General features: G+C 44.4%; 1 protein-coding gene across 9 annotated transcripts in view; it reads right to left on the bottom strand.

Annotated features, from left to right (window-relative positions):
• Positions 1 to 25,598, bottom strand: part of LOC105494878 (citron rho-interacting serine/threonine kinase) — a 195,409-nt gene that overhangs the window by 13,475 nt on the left and 156,336 nt on the right. For 4 of the 9 annotated variants that reach the window (XM_011763857.2, XM_011763808.2, XM_011763815.2 and 1 more), the window contains 16 exons: positions 21,215 to 21,355; positions 20,364 to 20,471; positions 18,571 to 18,733; positions 18,119 to 18,283; positions 12,942 to 13,079; positions 12,213 to 12,393; positions 11,947 to 12,038; positions 11,325 to 11,429; positions 10,910 to 11,079; positions 9,781 to 9,825; positions 9,272 to 9,352; positions 8,983 to 9,118; positions 6,966 to 7,105; positions 3,195 to 3,287; positions 716 to 824; positions 491 to 619 (listed from right to left, as the gene is read on the bottom strand). In XM_011763857.2, coding sequence (XP_011762159.2) covers positions 491 to 619; positions 716 to 824; positions 3,195 to 3,287; positions 6,966 to 7,105; positions 8,983 to 9,118; positions 9,272 to 9,352; positions 9,781 to 9,825; positions 10,910 to 11,079; positions 11,325 to 11,429; positions 11,947 to 12,038; positions 12,213 to 12,393; positions 12,942 to 13,079; positions 18,119 to 18,283; positions 18,571 to 18,733; positions 20,364 to 20,471; positions 21,215 to 21,355 — 1,996 coding nt within the window. The remainder of the gene's footprint in view (positions 1 to 490; positions 620 to 715; positions 825 to 3,194; positions 3,288 to 6,965; positions 7,106 to 8,982; positions 9,119 to 9,271; positions 9,353 to 9,780; positions 9,826 to 10,909; positions 11,080 to 11,324; positions 11,430 to 11,946; positions 12,039 to 12,212; positions 12,394 to 12,941; positions 13,080 to 18,118; positions 18,284 to 18,570; positions 18,734 to 20,363; positions 20,472 to 21,214; positions 21,356 to 25,598) is intronic. The other 5 variants (XM_011763835.2, XM_011763864.2, XM_011763847.2 and 2 more) reach the window with 3 other exon arrangements.

The raw sequence follows: 25,598 nt of genomic DNA, 5'->3' as shown, positions 1-25,598 counted from the left end.
AGAGAGAGAGGGGAATGAAGCGATCAGGAGGAAGGACAGACAGGGAAAGACGGAAAGACTCAGGAAAGAAGGGGAGGGGGAGGGGGAGGGGAAGAGAGGGGGAGAGGGAGGAGGAGAGGACCCAAGAAAGAAAGAAAAGAAAGAAGTAAACAAAGAAAAAGACAAATGGAAGGATGGGAAGGAAGGGGAGGGGAGGGGGTATGAAATGAGGACAGAGGAAGAGAAAGGAGGGAGAGAAAGAAAGAGCAAGGGATGGACGAGGAAAAAAACTGCCTGCTCTTTAGAGAGAATGTGATAGAGTTTGACCACGCTAGTATCTAGTGGTGGAGAGGAGACTCCCCAAGGGGACCTGGTGGTTCTGGAAAGACAGTCTCTGTACCCCCAGTCAAACCTATCCTGCCCCAGAACTCCGCATACCCTCCTCCAACCCCTCATGGGTCCCTAGTGTCCATGAGGACCCAAAAGGGCAGCGGGCGCAGCCACGACTCACCGTGGAAACACAGCAAGTACTCCTCTCGCTGCCCTGCACTGTTCACCTGCACGATCGAGACAGGGAAGCTGTTGGAAGAGGCGGCAAACACAGCAGGTGCCAAGGAATGGTCATTCTTATCCAGGAATTCTGTAAAGGCAGGCGAGAAGCGGGCTTCAGGAATGAGTTCTGAGTCTCAGTGCGGCCTGAGCCATGGGTGGGTGGGAAAGAGAAGGCGGTCCCTACCCTCCAGCGTGTACTGCTTCATGTCGATTTCGTAGAATTTATTGGTTCCAATGAGGATACTGTAATTGGTGAAGTGGATACAGCTGCAAGGCTCTGAGGTCTCTATCTCCTGAGACATGAGAGTAGAAGAGAAGGATGTGAGAGGTAACACAGGGCAGCCAAGGTCCACAGCTATTCTGCTTCTGCCTACAGCATCTAGCCAAGCCCTGGAGAACATTGTCACCAAGCTTGTTCATGTTGTCATAGAAAGCCATTCATCTTTTTTTTTTTTTTGGAGACAAGGTCTCGCTCTGTCGCCTAGGTTAGAGTGCAGTGGCGATCATAGCTCACTGCAGCCTCAAACTCCTGGGCTCAAGCAATCCTCCCACCTCAGCCTCCCAAAGCATTAGAATTACAAGCGTGAGCCACTGCACACGCCCCATTCACCTTTCATGCCTCTCAGGATGAACAGTGATCCATTTGTTATCTCTTCCTATTGTTCCACGCAACCCAAAACCAAGAAAATAAGGTCAAACTGCAGCCAGAAAAAGGCAGGGTCAGAAACACCATTCCAGGCTGGGCACAGTGGCTCACACCTGTAATCCCAGCACTTTGGGAGGCTGAGGTGGGTGGATCACCTGAGGTCAGGAGTTCGAGACCAGTGTGGCCAACATGGTGAAACTCTGTCTCTACTAAAAATACAAAAAATTAGCCAGGTGTGGTGGTGCACGCCTGTGATCCCAGCTACTCAGAAGGCTGCCTGAGGCAGGAGAATCACTCAAACCCGGGAGGCAGAGGATGCAGTGGGCTGAGATCGTGCCATTGCACTACAGCCTGGGTGACAAGAGCAAAACCTCGTCTCAAAAAAAAAAGAAAAGAAAGAAACAGCATTCCAATGAAGAGACAGAACTTGAACAATACAACATTCTTATCAGAAGGAAAAAAAAGACAGGAAAAATACACCAACTATTAACAGTGGTGGTCAACAGCAATGGTTTGGGTTTCCTTCTTTTTGCTAGCTTCTAAAGTTTCTAATTCGAACCTATATTACCTATGCAGTCATCATCATGATCATCATTATTGTCATCTTAATTATCTGCTTCCTGATTATTTTTAGTTGTTTTTAGGCCAATCCTAATGTCATCAAAAAACCAGACACACCTATTCAAAATGTGTGGCTGGGAATCATAAAGAAGCAATGATTTCTGAGAATTTAGTGAGCATTATCATCATCACTGAATATTTCTTGGTCACCTACTAAGTATGGGAAAACTTTGAGGAAGCATGATATAGTGAAATGGTAGAAAAACAAAATCAAACGTCAGTTTTGGTCTCAACTTTGTAACTGAGGATCTTCTGCCAGCTTCAGTTGTCTTACCTGAAAATTGGGAATAACTGTCCCTGCTTTTCAGAACTGTGGGGAAAGGTGCTTGTAAAACAGCCCGTTCAGTCCCTGACAGGGTGGGCACTCAATGAACACACAGACTAAACTAACACCACCCTGCCCAGAATGGAACAGTTTCTCTAACAGGTAATGACCCGTATACATTATTCACCCTCCATTTCAATTTTTTTTTGTTTGTTTTTGAGATGGAGTCTTGCTCTGTTGCCCAGGCTGGAGTGCAATGGCACAATCTTGGTTCACCGCAACTTTCGCCTCCCAGGTTCATGCAATTCTCCTGCCTCTGCCTCCCAAGTAGCTGGGATAACAAGCATCCGCCACCATGCCCAGCTAATTTTTGTATTTTGAGTAGAGATAGAGTTTCACCATGTTAGCCAGGCAGGTCTCAAACTCCCAACCTCAAGCGATCTGCCCTCTTTGGCCTCCCAAAGTGCTGGGATTATAGATGTGAGCCACCGTGCCCAGCCTCATTTTATTTTTGAAACTAATCATGAAAGCACCAGAAATATATCAGGCTTAGAAGGAGTGGGACACTCCTAGGTAGGGACATCAGACAGCATTCTCCAGAAGCCAGGCAGATTTAAGGATCTAACACACATCTCGTCCACACTGCAGTCATCATCACAACTCACTCTGCTCTGAGGAGAAGCAGCTAATTATATACCAAAATAGTGCTAGCACTGGTTAGTCCAGAAGGTTATATTAATAGAAACTTCTAGAATTTGAGAAAGATTCTGAAAAGTGCTACCTGGGACTGCTAGCGTCTTGGAAAGTGCCCCCTTTTCCCCCCCACTGTTTTTTCCTACCAGTCAACTTTCTGTTCTAACAAAAGGCTGAATTCACCAGGCTCAATGGGGAGGCAGTTCGCAAATGGAAGGAGAAAAGCGAGGAGGGAAATCGCAGCTACCAGTGGCCCTGGAGGATCCTCCACAAAGGAAGGATCTCGCTCATGACAGAGGTCACCCCAGGCTGAAGGCCTGCAGGGTGGAAAGAACCCGGTACAGGCTGTGTCCCAAGACAGTGCACTTTCCACACTGGCTCGCTGAGAGAGCAGGACTGGCTTTCCCACGTTCAACCAAGGCAAGGCCCAGGACTTACTTTCCGAATGCAGTATTTGCTGAGGTTTTCGTTGTAGCGGAGAATCACGACTTTGCTGGGCATGGCTGCACAGATGCAGAGCCCGTTCTCAATCTGAAAAGCAACCAAGAAAAGAAAAAGACTGTCACCAGTGTGATACCAGCTGTGGGGCAAAACTAGGAAAAGCTCTCAAGCTCGGTGCTATTGACGATTCATACCAGATCATTCTGTGTGGTGGGGGGAGGGCTGTCCTGCACACTGCAGGATATGAGCAGTATCCCTGGCCTTGACCCACTAGATGCCCGCAGCACTTCTATCTGTGACAATCAAAAAAATCTCGAGCCATTACCAAATGTCCCCTGGTAAGGCAGAATTACCCCTGGTCGAGAACCAAGGCTTTTACCTGGGATCCAGAAAAGGCCTCAGGGAAGCACCTGACACCACATACCTTTCCCACTCATGTGCCTTCTGCTGGAGACAGAATCTTTTGACAAACTTACCTTGTGGGGATGGGGAGGAGACAGAATGAGAGAGGGGAGAGGTGCTAAACGAATTTAGAGAAAATTTCTTTTTTTTGAGACGGAGTCTCACTCTGTCGCCCAGGCTGGAGTGAAGTGGTGTGATCTCAGCTCACTGCAGCCTCTATCTCCCGGCTTCAAGCGATTCTGCCACCTCAGCCTGCCAAGTAGCTGCGACTACAGGCGCGCACCACCGTGCCTGGCTGATTTTTGTATTTTTAGTACAAAAATGGGGTTTCGCCATGTTGGCCAGGCTGGTCTCGAACTCCTGGTCTCAAATGATCCACCTGCCTCAGCCTCCCAAAGTGCTGGGATTACAAGTGTGAGCCACCACACCCCGCCCAAATTTAGATAAAATTTCAAACCAAAGGGAAAAGTTCTTAGCTAAGAACTCATACATGTTCAGAGTTCTACATCAAAACGCTCTTTTTCTAGAACAGCTGAAACCCTTTTACTTCTCCTGCTACAACCAGAAGTTTATCATTCACCAAATGAGGCTGACTGCTCAAATCAGTCCTGGCATGAAAGTCAGCAGCTGGTACAGTGGGTGAATGAAGATGGGCCGGGATAAGGGAGGAATACACAGGAAAAGGGAACTTGTTAGTAATGTTCTATTTCTTAGACTGGGTAGTGAGTGTGTGGATGCTTATGACATTATTAGGCTTTATAGTTTACATATATGTTCCATACATTTTTTGAACAGTTCAGATATTAGAATGAAAATAATTTCTAATTTAAAAAACAAATTTTTATTAGCTGGGCATGGTGGCGCACGCCTGTAATCCCAGTTACTCGGGAGGCTGAGGCAGGAGAATCACTTGAACCCGGGAGGCAGAGGTTGCAGTGAGCCAAGATCATACCGCTGCACTCCAGCCTGGGCGACAGAGTGAGACTGTCTCAAAAAAAAAAAAAAAAAAAAAACAACAAATTTTTGGCCAGGTGCAGTGGCTCATGCCTGTAATCCCAACACTTTGGGAGACTGCGGCGGGTGGATCACTTGAGGCCAGCAGTTCAAGACTAGCCTGGCCAACATGGTGAACCCCCATCTCTACTAAAAATACAAAAATTGGCCTGCCATGATGGTGCGCACCTGTAGTCCCAGTTACTTGGGAGGCTGAGGGGGGAGAATCGCTTAAAGCCAGGAGGTGGAGGCTACAGTGAGCTGAGATCGCACCACTGTGCTCCAGCCTGGGTAACAGAGCAAGACTCTGTGTCAAAAAAAAAAAAAAAAAAAAAAGTTGATCCAGCAACTGAATGAACAAATGTGCAGTGTGCTGTCTTCTGAGGGGCAAAACGCAATGGTTTTCAACAGCAGAATGCCAGTAGCCTCAGGGGGTCTATAAACACCTGATTCAGACTTCATTAAAGTTATACATGTACCGCAAATACTCTTTTTTATTATTTTCTACTTAGTTCAGGTGCACATGTGTAGGTTTGTTGTATCAATAAACTCATGGTATGGGGGTTTGTTGTAAAGGTTATTTCATCACCCACGTATTAAGCCTAGTATCCATTAGCTATTTTTCCCAATCCCCTCCCTCCTCCCACCCTCCACCCTCTGAGGGGCCCCAGTATGTATTGTGACCTTCTATATGTCCGTGTGTTCTCATCATTCATCTCCCACTTATAAGTGAAAACATGCGGTATTTGATCTTCTGTTCCTGTGTTAGTTTGCTAAGGATAATGGCCTACAGCTCCATCCATGTTCCTGCAAAGGACATGATCTCATTCTTTTTTATGGCTGCATAGTATTCCATGGTATATATGTGCCACGTTTTCTTTATCCAGTCTATCACTGATGGGCATTTAGGTTGATTCCCTGTCTTTGCTATTATGAGTGGGCTGCAATCAACATACGCATGCATGTGACTTTATAACAGAATGATTTATATTCCTTTGGGTATATACCCAGTGATGGGATTGATGGGTTGAAAGGTATTTCTGTTTTTAGGTTTTTGAGGAATCACCACACTGTCTTCCACAGTGGTTGAACTAATTTACACTCCCACCAACAGTGTATAAGTGTTCCTTTTTCTCCACAACCTCACCAGCATCTGTTATTTTTTGACTTTTTGATTAAAGAAGCAAACAAAGGTATTTTATGTGCCACTTTTCAATATGCCAGAAGCTACAAATGAATTAACTTGAGTTCTCATGAACCGATTGTTATGTAAATGTCATAAATTTTGAATTTTTAAATTTCTAGCAATGAAACATACTTTCATTGAGTTCAGACATGGAGATCCATGTTAGTTTTTTTTAAGGTTCATCTCTCTCTCTCACTCACAGACACAGCAGACACACACACGCACATGCACACACACTTATTTTTAAATTATGGATCATCCTTCTAGTTTTGTTAATTTTATTCCCATTTTGCTCTCATTCATTTTAGATTCAAAACTTGTACAAATTTCATGGCTACACAAATTATTTCACGTGCCTAAAGAAGGCAAAAGAAATTTGACCTAGTTTGAGGATGTACAATTGTGAACATTGTCAAAATCAAAATGGAGTCACCAATGTTAAGAAAATCCTGACATTAGAGCAGAAGGAGGCCATGAAGAGAGGGTTCTCACACTTGTATACCTGATAAAAAAAGAGACTCGACAAAAACCACAAAGGCCATTGCAATCTTTTTTTTTTTTTTTCCTCTGCCGCCAGGCTGGAGTGCAGTTGTGCGCTCTCGGCTCACTGCAACCTCCACCTCCTGGGTTCAAGCCATTCTCCTCCCTTAGCCTCCCGAGTAGCTGGGATTACAGGCACGTGCCACCATGCCCGGCTAATTTTTGTATTTTTAGTAGACAGTGGGTTTCACCATGTTGGCCAGGATGGTCTTGAACTCCTGACCTCAAGTGATCTGCCCACCTTAGCCTCCCAAAGTGCTAGGATTACAAGCATGAGCCACTGCGCCCCGCCAGGTCACTGCAATCTTACACAAAAAATACTTCTGCAAGGACATCTGTCTAGTGACTACCTGTCCAACCTCAGACAAGCATCAGTCTTGTTATTAATCTTTGAAGCCAAGGATAATTATTTCAAAAAGATTATGGAATCCTCACTTACAAACCTCTGTCTTCCTTTATCTCCCTACAATGGCACGTGTATTCCCATTGCAAAGCCCTGTTCCCAAATCAATCTCTTTTCTTTTAGAGAGCCCCTCTGTTTGTTAAGTTGACACTATCTTGCAGGTCAAATCAATGAGCTCTGTGGGAAGAGAGGTAGTGCCAATTTCCAGAACATTCCTCCAGCTGAGACTCTGAGGGGAGCTTACCTTGCCAGCCCCAAACAAGTGGCAGCCCTTGACAGCTTCAAAAATGTTGGGTGAGATGTCGGGCTGGGCGGGCAGGTGGGACTGCGCCAGGGACTGCTTCACTTTCTTCACGTCCACAAGACACAGTGCCCGCTCTTCTCCTGAACGGGAAAAGGAACAACCTCTCGTCAGCGTGAAGCTGTTAAGTAAAGATATGGGATAGTGGTTCTAGTTCTAGGCACAAGTAATAGTCACAAGAGGCCATACAGATGATCTGAGTTTTCCACAAATCCCTATAAACATATTTTAGGTCCATGATTTATTTATTTATTTATTTTTATTTTTGAGACGGAGTCTTGCTCTGTTGCCCAGGCTGGAGTGTAATGGTGCGATCTCAGCTCACTACAACCTGTGCCTCCCGGGTTCAAGCGATTCTCCTGCCTCAGCCTCCTGAGTAGCTAGGATTACAGGCGTGTGCCACCACACCTGGCTAATTTTTTTTTTTGTATTTTTAGTAGAGACGGGGTTTCACCACGTTGGTCAGGCTGGTCTCAAACTCCTGACCTTGTGATCCACCTGCCTCAGCCTCCCAAAGTCCTGGGATTACAGGCATGAGCCACCGTGCCTGGCCCAGGTCCATGATTTAAATCTAAGACAAAAACATTTGGCCTTTTAGTAAAGATTCTGAGGAGGGTGGAATTCTGCAGACATAAAATTGGAGAATGTGAACTGTACTTTCAAACATGCTCCCCAGCAAAGTAAAGAAAGAATGTGTGAGGGAGGAATGAGGGGGCATTCTATGAAAAAACAGGCTTAGACTATCCAAATATGTGGATGTCAGGAGAGACAAAAGGCTGAGGAACTGTTCTAGATTAAAGGAGACTAGAGAGGCATGATTAAATGCAATACAAATTCTGGGACATTATAGGAGCCATGAGTAAAATCCAACTATGGGCAGCATAGTGGATACGTGTATTATAGTAAGGGTAAATTTCCTAAATGCAAAAATTATAGTATGTGAAACTATTCTATATGATACTCTACATGTGGATACATGTCATTATACATTTTTCAAAACCAACAGAATGTATACCACCAAGAGAGAACTCTAATGTAAACCATAGGCTTGGGGTGACAACGATGTGTCAGTGTCAATGTGTCAATGTAGGTTCACTGACTGTAACAAACGTGTCACTCTGGTGGGGGATGTTGGTAGTGGAGGAGGCTATGCATGTATGAGAACGGGGGTATATGGGAACTCTCTGTACCTTTCAATTTTGCTGTGAATCTAAAACTTCTCTAAAGAATAAAATAAGGAAGAGAGGGAGGAAAAAGAGCTGAGATGAAGAAAGGCCAGTTCTTGACCACAGTATGTCAGTCCCTGGATCCAGCCATGCCTGAAACAAGACCTAACTGTTGATGTTTTAAACACTGAATCGATATATTATTGTTTTCCCCCTTTAAAAATAATGTCAGCAACACAGAGAGAAATAAATTGTGCCCTGGTTATGTGACAGAATGCCTTCAATCATTAGGTTGATATACTGAAGAACTTGGTGTCATACCTGCAACTAACTCTCAAATGGTTCAGGAAAGTGTGTGTGTGTGTGTGTGTGTGTGTGTGTGTTAAGAAGAGAGGAAAAAAATTATGACAAAATATTAGCAAACGATGACTCGAAAGAGATCACAGAGTAACAGAGCAAGCAAACTCTCAGAAGGTCATGACCCACGGTGGTTTTCTTGCAATCGGGACAATGGGTTTGGCTTTAGTGAGTCTTTGAGGCTTAGCACTCTTCACTTGGCCTAACAGTGGGATGTTCTTTGGGAATGTCAGACTGTGCTAAACTGGATACTAGAAGGGAATTAAATCTGGACAGAGGGGGTCCATTAACTGAAGCTTGGGCATCTATGGGGACACAGAGATAAGAGCTACGATGGCTCCCGTCTACTATTTCATGTTTTACAAGCATGAAACTTGGCTTCAACATATTGGCTTCCTTGAAAGTAAAGAAAAAGCACCATGTCCTTGGTCTCACACCTGCTATCATGAGTAGCTTCTCCAGGTCCTTGATAATATAAATTTGGAAGACTGCTCCAATTCCTGGGACGTGCGTTAGGGAGTTTTTCAAGACATTCAGGGCGTAGAGCCCTTCCTCGGTGCCCACCAACACCACCTGCAAGGGCAGAAGTCCGAAGGCAGAACATAAGCATGGTCACGTCACCAGAACAATCTCTACTAAGAGCAACAAGGCCTCCACAGCCTTTTCTTTCTTGATGGGGTGTGACTGTAACCAGACACCAGCTGGCCATGCCCACACAAGCATTACCTGGTCACTGAAGGGCAGTGTGCAGTTCATGTCTAGACGGTCATCACCTTCCAGTTTCAGCAGGGAGTTTCCAAGCAATTTCTTTTCATAGGTGAAAGAAAAGAAAAAAAGAAGACGTCGTGAGGCTGATCTGTTTATGACCAAGCCATCCAGAGAGATCAAGAGAAGGTTAAGGCCAAGTCATTCCTGGAAATGCTCAGAAACACACATATGCTCTTAGCTCACCCCATATTTTGATCTGAGCTCCAAATGCAAAATGTGAGTGCTATTGTTATCTCTGGGGCAGTTGTTAATTAGCATCTGAGTTATAACTTGGCTGGGATGCAGAAATAAGGGAGTATAGTAGACATGGAAAGCTATTCTGTGATAAGAAATAAGCTGAAGCTAAGGAGATTTCACCTGCGCAGGGTTAATAAGACACATGAAAGACTCCCTCCCCCATAAGGCTGCAGCAGAAGTGCAAAGGCGCAGTGTTAGCAGCGAGCCAGCACGCCTCTGCATCTCTTTACCTGAACCCAGGCAGGCAGAAGCTCATAAGAAACACAGACTCGGGCCTATTGTACACATATTAACAAGGATTTCAGTAAAAGGCTCACGTGTGTAACGACAAACAAGTCATCCAAACAGGTCTAACCACTGAGTAAAGTTCTTTTCAGGAGGCTCGTGGTTAAGAATCCTCCAACTGCTAACACATAAAGTGTTTATTAGGAGTGAAGAGTCTGAAAAGAGCTGTTTGGTCTTCGCTGGAGCAAACGCCCATGAGCAATGAGCACTGTTTGTATCCTGGAACATTCTAGGTGGGGTGATGCCAATCACAGCACACCTACGTTTCTAACAGCTTAAGGATAAGTAGGACTCCAAACCTGCCTACGGAAGAGCAAATACTGCAAAAACAACTGAGATGCTTATGAAAAGCCTTCCTGGAGGGGACACAGCTGCCAGCAGCCTATTGTGCTGCTTCGTGGCCAAAGTGTTTCTAACTCAAGTCTTCAAACCAGACAAACTCATTTGAGTAAACAGGAGAGAGGATTTCCTTATAAGTACATTTGCTGTTGCATCGCCACAACCAAGGTCTACAATGCCACCAGAGCAGGCTACCAATGCCAATTCCCCCATTCTTTTTCCTTTGTTTTGTTTTCACAGTCCATGTCTCACTCTGTTGTCCAGGCTGGAGTACAGTGGCACAATCATAGCTCACTGCAGCCTCAAACTCCTGGGCGATCCTCCAGCCTCAGTCTCCCTACTAGCTGGAACTACAGGTGCATGTCACCACACCTGGCTTGCTTGCTTTCTTTTTATAAGAGATGGGATCTTGCTATCTTGCCCAGTCTGGTTTTAAACTCCTGGACTCAGGTGATCCTCCCGCCTTGGCCTCCTGGGTCACTGGGACCACAGGCATGAGCCACCGCATCCCTGATTCCCACATTCTAAATGGCTCATGATGCCACACAAGCTACCTTGGCACTTGTGCCTTCATCACCACCATACTCCTGGCCATGACACAGTCTAAAGCCATCAGCCCTCAGAGAGGGAGCCCGAGGGGAATCAAGATGGCCAATGGGATCCTCGTCGTTAACACCAGTTACCAAGTCAGCACCCTTTACAAAGACAACCTCCAGGGCCCGTTTTCATACTCACAGCATCAGCTTCTGCTTTTTCCCTAGAAACTCTCCCACCTGCGACAACTGATTCTAAGGCGGTGACCCAGCGCTGTTTGTCAGGGAAGCTGGGAGCTAGCAAGTAGAGGGTTCTCCCGGGCCAGCAGGTGGTGTGCGGGTGAGATTCCATCTTCAGTATGTATGGGACATCTAGGAGATTTCACAGAGAGCACAGGATTGGGTGTGGATTTCCCCCCGTTCCCACTGGGAGGGACGGCTCTGAGAGATCAAAGCTCCCACCAAACCATGCAAATCCCAGTTACCACCAAGGCGGGGAGCGGAGGAAGATGGGCCTCCTTTGCAGAGCCAATCTTCCCTGTACCACCCCTTCTGTCCCTGCTGATTGGCCAAGCCCGGCCCACCTCCAGGGCGGGGCTCCTCCGGCTCCTCCTCACCTGCTTTGGCTGTATTTGCGAGTTCGGAAGCACCAACGGCACCATGAATAGATACATCCCCGTCGGGAAGGCACAGCTCAAATTCTTCCACCGGCCTCTGTCCAGCTTGGTGCAAAGAGGAAGGGCAGAAAGAAAAACAAAAGAACAGGAACAAGAACAAGGGGAGAAGAGAGGAGAAGAGACAGCGAGAGAGACAGCAAGGGAGAGAGAGACAGGATACGTGTGTAAAGAGAGGCGCACGAGAACAAGGAAGGGACAGAGGTGTGCAGAGAAGGCAGAGAGGGAAGATAAAAAAAAATAAAGTGTGTCAGATGAGTAGCACAGTCAAATTTCTGATGACGATGCGGATTTATGGGTTAGTTGACTGAGGCAGAAGTTCTCGGAAGGTGTATTAGCAGGTGGAATCTTCAGGGCAGCGCCCTGCGGGTTCTTCAGGGGGGAGACCTATAGATGTGAGTATCGCACCAATAACCTTTAGAGAAGTCATTTAGTTTGTAAGTTTCAAAAATGGAAAAGCGTAGAAGGCTTGCAAGGCAGTCCAAAAAACAAAGCCTTCGCGCCAGCACTGGGGAGACCTGGGTTAGCCACGTGCAATGACCTTCCCCCTGAATTATTAATTTACCTTCTCTGGCTTCATTGTCATAAATAAGGACTTTTGATCCCTCCAGGACAATGTACTTCCTGTCCCAGCCTTGCTGTCCTCGTTTGTTATTCCTGGGGAAAGCAAGATGGAAAAGAAAAATGTCTGAACTCAGAAGAATCATCAGGCTGGAGGATGGGATGAGGGGGTGGCAGAATTCCTAGAAAAGACACTTCCCTAGAAAACATCAGGGACAGAAGTGGCTTGTGCCAGCACCTGCTCCAGCCCAAGCCACCCTGCCACGGTACCTGGGCACCTTCATCCACCCTTCCAGGTGCAAGCTGCTGCTGGGCTCCTTGGTCTGGAGACCTGGGGAGTTCATTTTGTCACGGCAGAAGGCCTCAGTGAAGTGTGTGGCGTATTCGGCAGGCAGGCCGCAGGTGGCTGGCAAGCACGTGGAGCACTTGGGGTGACACATCACCTGACATTCTAGGGAAGAACAGTGAGCAACGTGAGGGCATGCTCAGCTGACCCCGGACCCTTCCCTTCCTCTGCCAGCCAACCCCTGGGCTTCTCCACCCCAGCCAGGCCCAGAGAATCTGGCCCTGACTTGCAGGTAGTCTCCTGAGCTTCCCCTGGTGCCAGGCCCCTGCAGAAAGGGGAAACAAAAGTGCCAAGTGCTCTTGATCCAGTTTTCCAGGCTTCAATCCAGGCCGCCCACAAACAGGTGTGTAAAGAACATACTTGCATGTTTCAGTTGGAGCCAGCAGAAAGGTAGGGAGAGACCAGCCTGACAAAAAGGGGCTGGAAATTAGCAAAGCCTAAGGCACTTTGAGCAGCAGGTTGGAGTCATGAGCTGCAGACATACATAAATTCACAGCTTCAAAAGGGGGAAATAGCATCCTCCCACTGAAATAAGAAGCTCAAAAATGAATGCACTACATGATGAGTTAGAAAAAAATCACCTCCACCTGATAGACTTTTTTTAGCTGGAGACACACAGGTGCCCAGCACAGATGCACAACTGCTGATCTTACCGAGACATTTGGATGCTTGGCGTCCAAAGTGCACGGTATCCAGACACACAGCACACTTTGTGGCTCGCATGTTCAGTCCTACGTTGAATCGGTGAGGAATATTGTGGTGCATGCGTTCCTTAAGACGCCGACTAAATTCTGGAGGAAAATGTTTTAAAAAATCATTAGAGTACTGCAAACGATCCCATCAGGAAAGTGAAAAGACAACCCACAGAAAGGGAAAAAATACTTGCAAATCAAATCTCTGATAAGGGACTCATATCTAGAATATATAAAGAACTCTTACAACTCAATAATAAAAAGACAACCCAATTTTTAAATGGGCCAAGAATTTAAATAGACACCTCCCCAAAGAGGATAAATGGCCAACGAGCACATGAAAAGATGCTCAACATTATTAGTCATTAGAGAGATGCAAATCAAAACCCCAAGCAGACACCACGTCACAACCACTAGGATGTCTACAGTCTAAAAAAAGGAAGGTAAGTGTTGCTGAGGATGTGGAGAAACTGGAACCCTCGCACATTCCTGGTGGAAGTCAGTCTGGTAGTTCCGTAAAAGGTTAAACATAGTTACCCCAGGAACCAGCAGTTCCACTCCTAGCTATAGACCCAAGGGGACTGATAACATATGTACCCACAAAAATCTGTACATAAATTGTTCACAGCAGCATAATTTATGACAGCTAAAAAGTGGAAACAACCCAAATGTCCATCAATGGTGATATGGTTTGGCTGTGTCCCCACCCAAATCTCATCTTGAATTGCAGCTGCCATAATTCTCATGTGTTGGGAGGGACCTTGTGGGAGATAACAGAATCATGCAGGCAGTTTCCCCCATACCGTTCTTGTGGTGAAGAATACGTCTTATGAGATCTGATGGTTTTATAAGGGGAAACCCCTCTCGCTTGGTTCTTATTCTGTTTTGCCGCTGCCATATGAGACATGCCTTTTGCCTTCCACCACGATTGTGAGGCATCCCCAGCCACATGGAACTATGAGTATATTACACCTCTTTTTCTGTATAAATTACACAGTCTCAGGTATGTCTTTATCAGCAGTGTGAAAATGGACTAATGAAAATGGATTAATGGATAATCAAATGTGCCATCTACACAATGGAATATTATTCAGCCATGAAAGGAATGAAGTTCTGATACATGCTACAACATGGGTGAACCTTGAAAACATTCCATTCCATGAAACAAGCCAGACACAAAAGGCCACATGCAGCATGATTCATCTATATGAAATGTCTAAGAGAGCAGATCGACAGAGACAGAAAGTAGATTGGTGGTTGCCAAAAGGAACATTAGTGGAAGGAGAATGGGGGCACCGATAATGTGTATGGAGTATTTTTTGGGTGAGGGGTGCCAAAATTGTTCAAAAGTTGGAATGTGATGAGGGTTACACGACCCTATAAACTTACTGGAAAAGACTGAATTGTACATTTTTAATGAGTGAACTGTATGGTATGCAAATTACATCTCAATAAAACTGTTAAAACCATTAGAACAGGTTACAGATTTTGAAACATTAACACTAACAGATACATCTAGATTTATAAGACTCAACTTAAAATCTCCATTATCCAGTTATTAGGAATCAGGCTTTGTTTAAGAACATGTTACTGGTAGGAGATTGACTGACTATATAATGGTGTAGATGTCTGTGGGCATAAAGAAACATTAGCTTTTAAATAAATTGTTTGTAAATATTTTAGTTGTGAAAGTTTTGTTTTCCAGATGAAATCATATATCTAGAGCTTTTCAGAATCCAATTTAAAAATCACTATTATGAATTATAGAATTTCCAATTATCAAATATATTAAACAACTGAAGAATTCTTTTATGTCAAGTTTTTCCACGAGTAAATTCCTTTTGTTCAAAATACAACTTTTATGAATATAAGAATTTATGGATGGATGAAATGTAAATATAAGAACAGATTCTTACATTTGTATTCCAGACTGTTAAAATTAAGAAGATTAGCTGGGTGCAGTGGCTCATGCCTGTAATCCCAGCACTTAGGAAGGCAGAGGCGGGAGGACTGCTTGAGCCCAGGAGTTCAAGACCAGACTGGGCAACATAGCGAGACCCTGTTCTCCACAAAGAGGAAAAAAAATTAACAAGATTGATTTTTTTCCATGTAATAGGCACCCTCTCAACAGTGACCTAACTAATTAGAAGCAGCTTTCAATATAGTAATCCCCGCTTATGCTCAGGTGATACATTCCAAGACCCCCAATGGATGCCGGAAACCACGGATGGTACTGAACCCTGTATATACTGCTTTTTCAATCTGATAACCAAGAGAGCTACTAAGTGACTAATGGACAGGGAGCGAATACAGTGTGGATATGCGGGACAAAGGGATGATTCGCATCCCAGGCAGGATGGAGCAGGACTGTGTGCAATTTCCTCATGCAACTCGGAACGACACTCAATTTAAAACCTAACAATTGTTTATTTCTGGAATTTTTCATTTAATATTTTTAGAGCACAGATAACCACATAACTGAAACCACAGGAAGTGAAGCCCTGGATAATAGGGGACTACTATGGAAAGAAAATGTCAGGATCCACATTTTTAATCCAACTCTGGTAGAACCATTAGAACAGGTGAGTTACAGATTGTGAAACTATTTTAACATTAACAGATGCTTCTAGATTTATAAGGCTCAACTTAAAATCTCCATTATCCAGTAATTAGGAATCAGGCTTTGTTTAAGAACATGTTACTGGTAGGAGACTGACTGACTATACGATGGTAGGCTCTCCTTACAACATCACCCCCCTTCCTTTCTTGGAAACGTGCAAGGAATAAATAACAGGAATGCACTTTGAAACTGTTTGGTGCAATATACGTGAAGGAGCAATATACTGTAGTATTATCATATTATCACTATTCAGGGAAGTTTCAGTGGACACCACAGCCAGAAGCAATGCTTTCCTCTATATTGTCACCACCATTTTAATGACTTTAAGATTAAAGCTCTTTGGCTGGGCACAGTGGCTGAAACCTGTAATCCCAGCACTTTGGGAGGCCAAGGCAGTTGGATCGCTTAAGGTCAGGAGTTCAAGACCAGCCTGGCCAACATGGTGAAATCCTATCTCTACTAAAAACATAAAAACATTAGCCGGGCATGGTGGCTCATGCCTATAATCCCGGCTACTCAGGAGGCTGAGGCATGAGAATCGCTTGAGCCTGGGAGGCAGAGGTTGCAGTGTGCTGAGAACATGCCACTGCTCTCCAAGCCTGGGCAATAGAGCGAAACTCTGTCTCAAAAAAAAAAAAAAAAAAAAAAAAAAAAAAAAGCTCTGTGATTCAAGGAGTTATATATACACAGGAGGAAGAAAATAACTTCTGGCTAAAGAAAAACAACAGCAACAAGAAAACACCATCTGGTTTACAACCAAAACAGGCTTGATTGCAATGCCATGATGCTAAACCACAGCTCTACCCTAGTGTTCTTAAGACATTCCAAACCAGCTTCCTTGGCCTTTTCTTAAGTCCTTTTAATCTCTAGGTAAACAGAGTACATTTGAGACCAGAAAGAGAACTCCTCACACTGGTAGAAATATAGATTGGCACAAACTACCAATATTCAAAATGTACATGACCTTTAACCCAATGATTCATTTCCCAGGAATTTCTCCAAGCACAACACTCACAGAGGCACAGGATGTCCTCTGCAAGGTGTTTACAGTAACAGGGGATTGGAAACAACCTAAATGGCCACCAACAGGAGCCTGGTTTAACAGGTGAATTGCATGCTCACACTACAGAATACTGTGTGGTTCTCTGAAAGAATGGGGTTGGTCCTTATGTACTAACGTGAAACCTCTATGATAGCACTTTAATGAAATGAAGGTGTCTTGCAGTGTATACTGTAGTGGGCTATGATACTTATAAAAGAAAAAAGTCCTGAGAGATGTGCTTATTTTTTCTTGTTTTTGTTTCTGAGATGGAGTTTCACTCTTGCTGCCCAGGCTGGAGTGCAATGGCTTGATCTCGGCTCACTGCAACCTCCGCCTCCCAGGTTCAAACAGTTCTCCTGCCTCAGACTCCCAGGTAACTGGGATTACAGGCATGCGCCACCACGCCCGGCTAATTTTGCATTTTAGTAGAGATGGGGTTTCTCCATGTTGGTCAGGCTGGTCTTGAACTCCCAACCTCAGGTGATCCGCCCACCTCAGCCTCCCAAAGTGCTGGGATTACAGGCGTGAGCCACCACTATGATATTTATAAAAGAAAAAAGACCTGAGAGAGAGATGTGCTTATTTTTTCATAATCTTTTTTTTTCTTTTTTTTTGAGATGGAGTCTCGCTTTATCACCCAGGCTGCAGTGCAGTGGGGTGATCTCGGCTCACTGCAACTTCCATCTCCTGGGTTCAAACGATTCTACTGCCTTAGCCTCCCAAGTAGCTGGGACTTCAGGAGTGTGCTACCACACGCAGCTAATTTTTGTATTTTTACTACAAACGAGGTTTCACCATGTTGGCCAGGCTGGTCTCAAACTCCTGACCTCAGGTGATCCGCCTGCCTCAGCATCCTAAAGTGCTGGGATTACAGGCGTGAGCCACCATGCCCAGCCTATTTCCTCATATTCTTTAAATATAATCACACAATGTAAGATACATGAATGATACAGACATGTGGTCACATACATGAACCATCACTGGAAGGATACAATGGCTGAAAGCAATGGTTGAGTCTGGGTAAGGGATCTGAGGATGGGGAGCCAGAAGACTGACTTCGTTTTGTTTGTTTGTTTGTTTGTTTGTTTTTGAGACGGAGTTTTACTCTTGTTGCCCAGGCTGGAGTGCAATGGCACGATCTCGGCTCACCACAACCTCTGCCTCCCAGGTTCAAGCGATTCTCCTGCCTCAGCCTCCTGAGTAGCTGGATTACTACCCAGCTAATTTTGCATTTTTAGTAGAGATGGGGTTTCTCCATGTTGGTCAGGCTGGTCTTGAACTCCCAACCTCAGGTGATCCGCCCACCTCGGCCTCCCAAAGTGCTGGGATTACAGACGTAAGCCACCGCGCCCAGCCAAGACTGACTTTTTAATCTTTATCCCCTAGTATTACTTGTAATTTTTACCATATGCCTGCATGTCTTAGTCAACTAAAAAGAAATTTCCATACAACAACAACGGCCCCTTGAGAACGTACCCTCTGGAGTTGAAGACTCCTTTCTGCGGCTGGATGGCGGGGCCAGCAGGCTCATGGCACTGGGCTGGTGCTCTGGTGACCGCACGATGGCGGACATGGCGATCTGCTGCCTCGCGGTGGCTGGCGTGGACGGGTGTGGGTGGTCCGTCGCTTTGCGGTGGGCAGCTGCAGAGAGACCAGGACAATGCCTTTTGGTTAGCTGGGTAGCCTAGAGAACCAAACCAAGCAGACTGTCCCTGGGCTGTCTTTCAAGGACCCAAGACCAAAAGAATATGCGTCACATCAACTTGGCAACACACAGGGGCTATACATTTTTCAGACATGGGATGTCTGGTTTGAAAGCATATGGGCCATAAACAGACACTGAACTAGTTAGTCTTGGCTGATCTCACTGAGATCAATCCTCTGCCTTTTCCACAGCCTTGAGCACTTTGGAGAGAGTGAGCCCCTACCTTCCTCCCGGGCGGACCGGAGCTCGATGCGGGTCTTCTGAAGGGCTTCCTCTAGCTCTGCACAGCGAGCTTTCTCCTTCTCCAGGGCCAGCTTCAGCTCATTGTACTGCAGAGGAACCTGTGTGGGCAAAGCAGGGTCCTCTTTCCGTCGACTAAATAAACCCTAGCAATGGAAACAGAGATATCTCCTAACTCCTGGAAACTGGCACTTGAAACTAGCTAAAGGAAATCTGACTCGGGAGGAGCAAACCACAAAAGCCAGGAGCATACTCACTGTAAGTGTATTTAGTAAAAATGGCATGTGAATTGGGGGAAGGGTAGGCTGAGCCACAGCCCGTTCCAGTCGGCTGAAAAAAATAGGGGTGCGGAAGTTTTCACCAAGAGGATTAAAGATGCTTGAATGGCCACCACCTCTTCCTTTAGCATTGCCAAGACAGGAGAGTCATGTCCTGAGTCTTTCCCATTCAAAAAATGGAATCAGGAGAGTATGGAGTATGGAGTCAGGAGAGATGGTTCAGAGGTCACTCTTGCCTTGAAATATGTCTCATGATGCTCAGTTACAAGACACAGAGATGAGTGTTTTGTAAAAGGAAGCAAAATTTTAAAAAGAATGCTAAAATGAGGTCAAAACAAGGGGCTTACTCAAAAAAAAAAAAGGCAAATGAAAATATTTACTATACATGAAAAAAAGGAAAACAGAATAATGCAACTTAAAAAAAAGTTAACTAAAAAAAAAAAATAACAAATGGAAACACCCTAACTAAATCAAGTGACATAACCAGATAACAGTTCACTGCTAAAATAAAAAAGATTAAATATCATAAGCATAACAACCATTTACAGTCACGCAGCATGCAAGAAAATCCTTCCCATGCAGCCAACGTCTAGTGGGAGGCGGCCTTTGAATGTTGTGCTCATCCCCTTACAGTGAAGACAGCATTGGAAATACTGAGATAACTGTCAACTTCAGCCCTCCACTCCTCCCTCCTAAGTATTCTAAGTCATCAAGGCCTCTCCTGTAAAACCACTGCCACTGCCACTATGGTAGGCTTCTGCAATTGGAAGGAAACTGCAAGCTCCTTTGAAACTTTTCTTGGAACTGGGAACACCTGGCCAAACCTAGTATGAAGGCTTTAGTGGGAAAAGCATGTATAGATTGGGCTTATGAAAAACAATCTTCTCATGTGCACTACGTATAACCCTGCCCCTAGTTTGTAATTCGTCTCTTACGATCTAAAAGGGATGTTCAGTACTTGGCAGAGCGGAGAAGTGTCCAGTCAGACACTTCAGGCAGGTCACTCCAACTCCCTGAGTTCTTGTCTCTTTGTGAGCCAGTCAAAAGGACTGGACTAGATCACTGTTAAAGTCCTTTCTGGAGTGTGGTATGATAGACCTGAACTGCTGAAGCTGCATACTCGTGACTTGCTAACCCCCTCTGGAGTCATGTATACATGACTTAGGTATAAATCTTTCTCTCTGCATACACCCCCTCTGCTCCAGCTGCTATGTGTGTGGGCTGGAAAGGGATGACTTCTTTAACAGCGAAAGATACTACGATTTGAATGGCCAGAAACAAAAAGTAGTTTGTTACATTTGATTAATGATATCTTTCGATAAGACCTATTATAATTATCTCAAAATCTATTTTTCAACCCAAAATAAAACCAAAAATAAAAAAGAAGTGTACTTTGTTTTCTTCTATGTTTCTATGATGATATATCGCAGTGGTGTGCACTGAGCCATGAATGATGAGTGAAACTGACAACTCCCACTTTTCAAACACTTTGACTCACCTTTTTCTTTTTAGCAGGTTGGTCCATTTTGGCTTGCAGAAAATCGATGAGTTTGGTTTGTTGAGAAATAGTGCCTTCCATTTTCACCTTTTCATGAGAATAGAGAACCTAAAATTCAAGAAAACACACTAACCTCAAACCCAGACAGAAGTCTACTTTTAAAGTTGGTACTTTAAGAAACTAAACAGTGAAGCTGTTAGGATGCTAACATGTGAAAATTCAACACAAACAGTACTGAGTCGGTATTTATTTAGTCCCAATTTTACTGCAAAGGAGAAAAAAAGATGTATTTATAGATAAATACGTGAAAAAGTAAAAATAGCAACAGGTTCATTGTAGGTCATGGTCACTATAGAAATCTTCCAACTTCTCTGAATGTTTGAAATCTTTGAAAATAAAATCTTGGGGAAAATACACACAATATGCAGCAAAAAGATACCGACAGTTTTACCAGATGACTCTACCATCGTGCTTTGCCTCTGCAGACCATTTTATTTATTTGTTTGTTTGTTTGTTTGTTTATTTTCTTGAGACAGTCTTGCTCTGTTGCCCAGGCTGGAGTGCAGTGGTGTGATCTCAGCCCACTGCAACCTCCACCTCCTGGGTTCAAGCCATTCTCCTTCCTCAGTCTCCCAAGTAGCTGGGACTATAAGTACCCGCCACCACGCCCAGCTAATTTTTGTATTTTTAGTAGAGACGTGGTTTCACCATGTTGGCCAGGCTGGTCTCGAACTCCTGACCTCAGGTGATCTGCCCACCTCAGCCTCCCAAAGTGCTGGGATTACAGGCATGAGCCACTGAGCCCAGCCGTGCAGACCATTTTTAAGCAGATTCCCTCTGCCAGTCCTCACCTGAATGTTTTCCAGCTGATACTCCAGGTCACTTCTTTCTGTCTTCAGCAGATCAGCCCGATCTAGAGCTTCTTGCAGTCCTTGAGTCAGACGGAAAATGTGATTTTTCTGCAGGTCCATCTGCTGCTGTAATTTGGCTTGCTAGTGGGGAGAAGGGCCAGGGAAATGCTTGATACTGCACACAATACAATTTGTTCCCCCGCTGTTCCTATTTCAAACTAATTTCAGGCATGGCACCAGAAGTACAGCTTTCGAAATCATCTCAATTCAGAATTACCAATTGTCATCTATTCCAAAAGGATGCAAGCACAGTTAAAATGAATTTGCACAGAAACCTCTGCCAGCCAACAAGTCCCAAGATCCTTACCGTTACAGGAAGTCCAGGCTGCAGGGTTGGCCTTCCCAGAGTTCCAACTGAGGATATTTTGGTACATTAAGGTGAGGATATTTTGGATGGCATGAGCCATCTGAGTTGACATCTAAGGCAATTCGACTCAGTGCCATGACAACTAAGGTCCAATGTGTCTTTATTTTTTGTTTTCAAGATCTTAATCGTTGCTATGAGAAATTACTCCTTGCATGCAGTGTGGTATACACAAAGAGAAATCATATCATCCCTTACTTAATAAGTGTCCCATCAGGGTGAGAGACCCCAACAAGTACATGAATAGCCACAATCACGGGAGATACTTCTACAACACTGGGGGAAAAGAAGAAGAAGATCCCAGAAGTACAGAGTGTTGGTAAAACCCAGAAAAGAAATTCCATTGAGTATATTGAAAATAGTTTTGTGCTGTAAATCTCGCTCCAATTTTTATAATGGAAGTTAACAGAAAACAGGACAGGCTATAAAGACGCTGGTTTTGTGGTTCTTTTTCCTAAAACGCATCCGTTTCTAAAAAAGCAGGAGAGAGCAGGCATCCTGATGAGACGGTGCTTGATTTTATTCAAACCCTGGATTATAGCTTAACAACACTTACTGTGGCCCAAATAATCTCTTCCCTGGTAGCCTGGGTCCTCTGCAGACTTAGGGACAGAGAGCTACTCAAAGCAATGAACATCACCACTGGAGATTCCAAAAGGCCTATGGCAGCCCCCAAACTCCTCCATCCCAGCAGGCCCAGAGGCAATGATAATCTCAGAATTTCCTGGCCCTCAGAATTTCCTCTGGACAGAGAGGAAAAACCTCTGTTTTTCTTTCCATTTATATTCCTCACCTGCCCTTCCTCTTAACAGGTAGCTGATTCCCTAAGGCATCGTGCTGCAGTAGAAAGACCTGGATGATAGATTCTTACAGACCCTGGTTTAAATCCTGACTTTTACACTTCCCATATCACTGATATCTGTTAAAGTCTGTATTTATCACCTCTCGGAGCCTCAGTTTCTTCATCTGAAAGTGGGTATACTAGCTTGCCTCACTGGATGACATATTGAACACAGTGCCCAGTATACAGCAGGTGCTTACTGAATGTTTGTCCTCTCCATCTCCTTTGTCCTTCTTTCTTCCCTCCATTCAGTTAAGGTGCTCCCTCTCATCCTCCCATCTGCCTTTCGCTAACAACACTGCCACAAACCAAGAGCTACCAACTAAAGATCACTTGGGGCCGGGCACAGTGGCTCATGCCTGAAATCCCAGGACTCTGGGAGGCTGAGGTGGGAGGACTGCTTGAGCCCATGAGTTCAAAGTGGCAATGAGCTATGATTATGCCACTGCATTCCAGCCTGGATGACAGAGCAAGACCCTGTCTCTAAAAAAATTAAAATTAAAATTAAAATTAAAAAAACCATTTGGCCCATGTGCATAACCTGGAATTTCTCAATCAAACCACAGAGCCCCCTAAATACAGGAAGAAAGGAAAGAAACAGCTAAGATACCCTCCTCCGCAGCATGAGTGATTTTTTCTGCAAATTACCCTCTTTAGTTTCTTCCCACTATTTTAGGACAACATTAATTACTAGGCAGAAACCAGAGAAACAAGTGCTGCGGACGAGAATCTGTTTGGTGACAGCCAAGCTCAAAATATTTTTCTAGAATAAACGCATCAACTGTCCATTGGCTTTCCAAGAAATAGGCTGGTTAAAGTAAGCGGGGCATTTGTACTCTATGAAAATGTTTTTCAGAAGCATTTACCTGCTTCCCAGAAGGAAGCAAACAGAGGGATATTCATGGGCCAGTGTTAGACTGAAAGGGGGGCCTTAGCTGTGTGTTTAGACCTGTCCAACAATTTTACAAGGGTGACAGGAAACTGGCAGGAAAAAGAAAGGGGCTGTATGACAGAATAAGAGCATGAAACAACCCCAGTGGGCTGGAAGAATGGATCAAGACCAACAAGAAAAACTTCAGTAGGATGGTAATTTTTAAATTGTCAATGGAATAAATATAGAACATAAAGATGTTTTTAAGAAAAAGCAAACTTGTGGAAAGGTAGGTAATGATTTAACAGACCAATGGTGTCAGTGATGTGATCAAAACTACCCAAAGGGCCCAGGTAATTGGCAGAGGTTTAAAGCCCAGTATGGAGATGGAAAGATCCCAATGTATTCAGTGCTATTCAGACCACATGGACTTGTAGAAACTCTCTGTGGAAAGACAAATCTACCAGAAAAGAACATCCAAAGCTTGAGGGGATCTAAAATGTTTCACTTAAAAAAAAGAAGGTGGCCGGGCGCAGTGGCTCACTCTTGTAATCCCAGCACTTTGGGAGGTCAAGGCGGGAGGATCACTTGAGCCTAGGAGTTTGAGGCCAGCCTAGGCAACATAGGGAGCCCCCGTCTATACAAAAAAAACTTGAAAAAATAAAAGAGAAGGCAATTTGGAGTGGGAGAGCTATTTGGATAGCTAGTTGACTATCATAGAGATAATAAAACTAGTTATCTTGCAGGAAAGTTGCAAGGACCGTAAGAGTTAATTCACATAAAGTACTCAGACAGTCAGTCATATGGTAAGTGCTAATTAAACCTTAGTTATTTTAATAATTAATCAAGTAATCTGACTATTAATCAATATTAATCTCTCATTTTGGTTGGAGATATCAGACTACTTTCTAATTTCATGTGTTTCAACGTAATGGAACCAGTGGTTTTTAAAAGTGCAAGGTTTCAGTTCCAAATAAGAATGTTCTAAGAATGAGAGTTGCTGGAAAATGGGTTGGGATGTCCAAAGTCATTGTAAGTATTTAGGCCGAGGTTCAACGGGGCCTATCTATGAGGAGTGCTGAGGAAGGCATCTTCTACCTTGGATGAGAGATGAATTTGACCAGGACTAGCAACTGGACTTTGATCACTGGTGTTACTTCCAATAAACTGAGAGTGGCTATAAAGTGTCATGTTGAGAAAGCTTCTGAAGTCATTTTGGGCCCAGGAGGAAAAATGTGAAAGAAAGATCCATTAGTAAAGTTTGTCAGAAGCAGAGATAAAGGGAACAGTGCTGGAAATTGAGACTGCATAATATAAAAATTATTTCAATTCTGAGACTTTGATTCTGGCTCCATTTAAAAGTCTCCTTATAGGCTGGGCATGGTGGCTCATGCAATAATCCTAGCACATTGGGAGGCTGAGGTGGGCGGATCATTTGAGCCCAGAAGTTCAAGATCAGCTGGGCCAACATCGTGAAACCTCATATCTACTAAAAATACAAAAAATTAGCCGGGAGTGGTGTTGTATACCCGTAATCTCAGCTACTCAGGAGGCTGAGGCAGGAAAATCACTTGACCCTCGGAGGTGGAGGTTGCAGGGAACCAAGAGCATGCCACTGCACTCCAGCCTGGGCGACACAGCAAGACTCCGTCTCAAAAAAAAAATAAAATAAAATAAAAAATAAAAGTCTCCGTACCTACGAAGAGGACACTGAGGTGGAAACCTTGGGCACATATGCTTATACAGCACATACCAACCAGGAGGCCCAATCACAATGTGGGCAATAAAGAGCATTCTTTGTTCCAGAACGGCTTCAACTGTCGCAGAAATCCGCCTCAGGCTCAATGTCAGCCAGATGTCTGTGCTCAAAAATCTTTCTGTGAGGAACATCCTGGGAAACTGGAAATGTTCTCATGTAGGTTTAGAAGTGAGAAGGAGGGAACTGGATCGGGATCCCGGCACTCTATTCCTAGAGTCGTCACTGACTCACCACATAACCTTGGACCAAAGTACTGAGCTGTCAGGGCCAACTCGCCTTCTCAGAAGGAAAATAGGACAGGCATCAGCATTGATTATTTCTGTTCTTTCTGTTTCCAGGATGTGCCTAAAGTGGGAACACTGTCTATTCATCCCAGATAAAAGACCCTAATTCTCTATTTGACCACGAGGTACATTTAACGTTCCCATTGTAGTGTTGTTCATAAGGCCATAGGGTGAATTCCTGTGTGTGTTCACCAAATGTGTGTGT

This window comes from Macaca nemestrina, chromosome 10 (assembly GCF_043159975.1).
Source record: "Macaca nemestrina isolate mMacNem1 chromosome 10, mMacNem.hap1, whole genome shotgun sequence".
NCBI lineage: Eukaryota > Metazoa > Chordata > Mammalia > Primates > Cercopithecidae > Macaca > Macaca nemestrina.
Note: the sequence above shows the minus strand (reverse complement) of the source record. Positions and strands in the feature narration are given on the sequence as shown.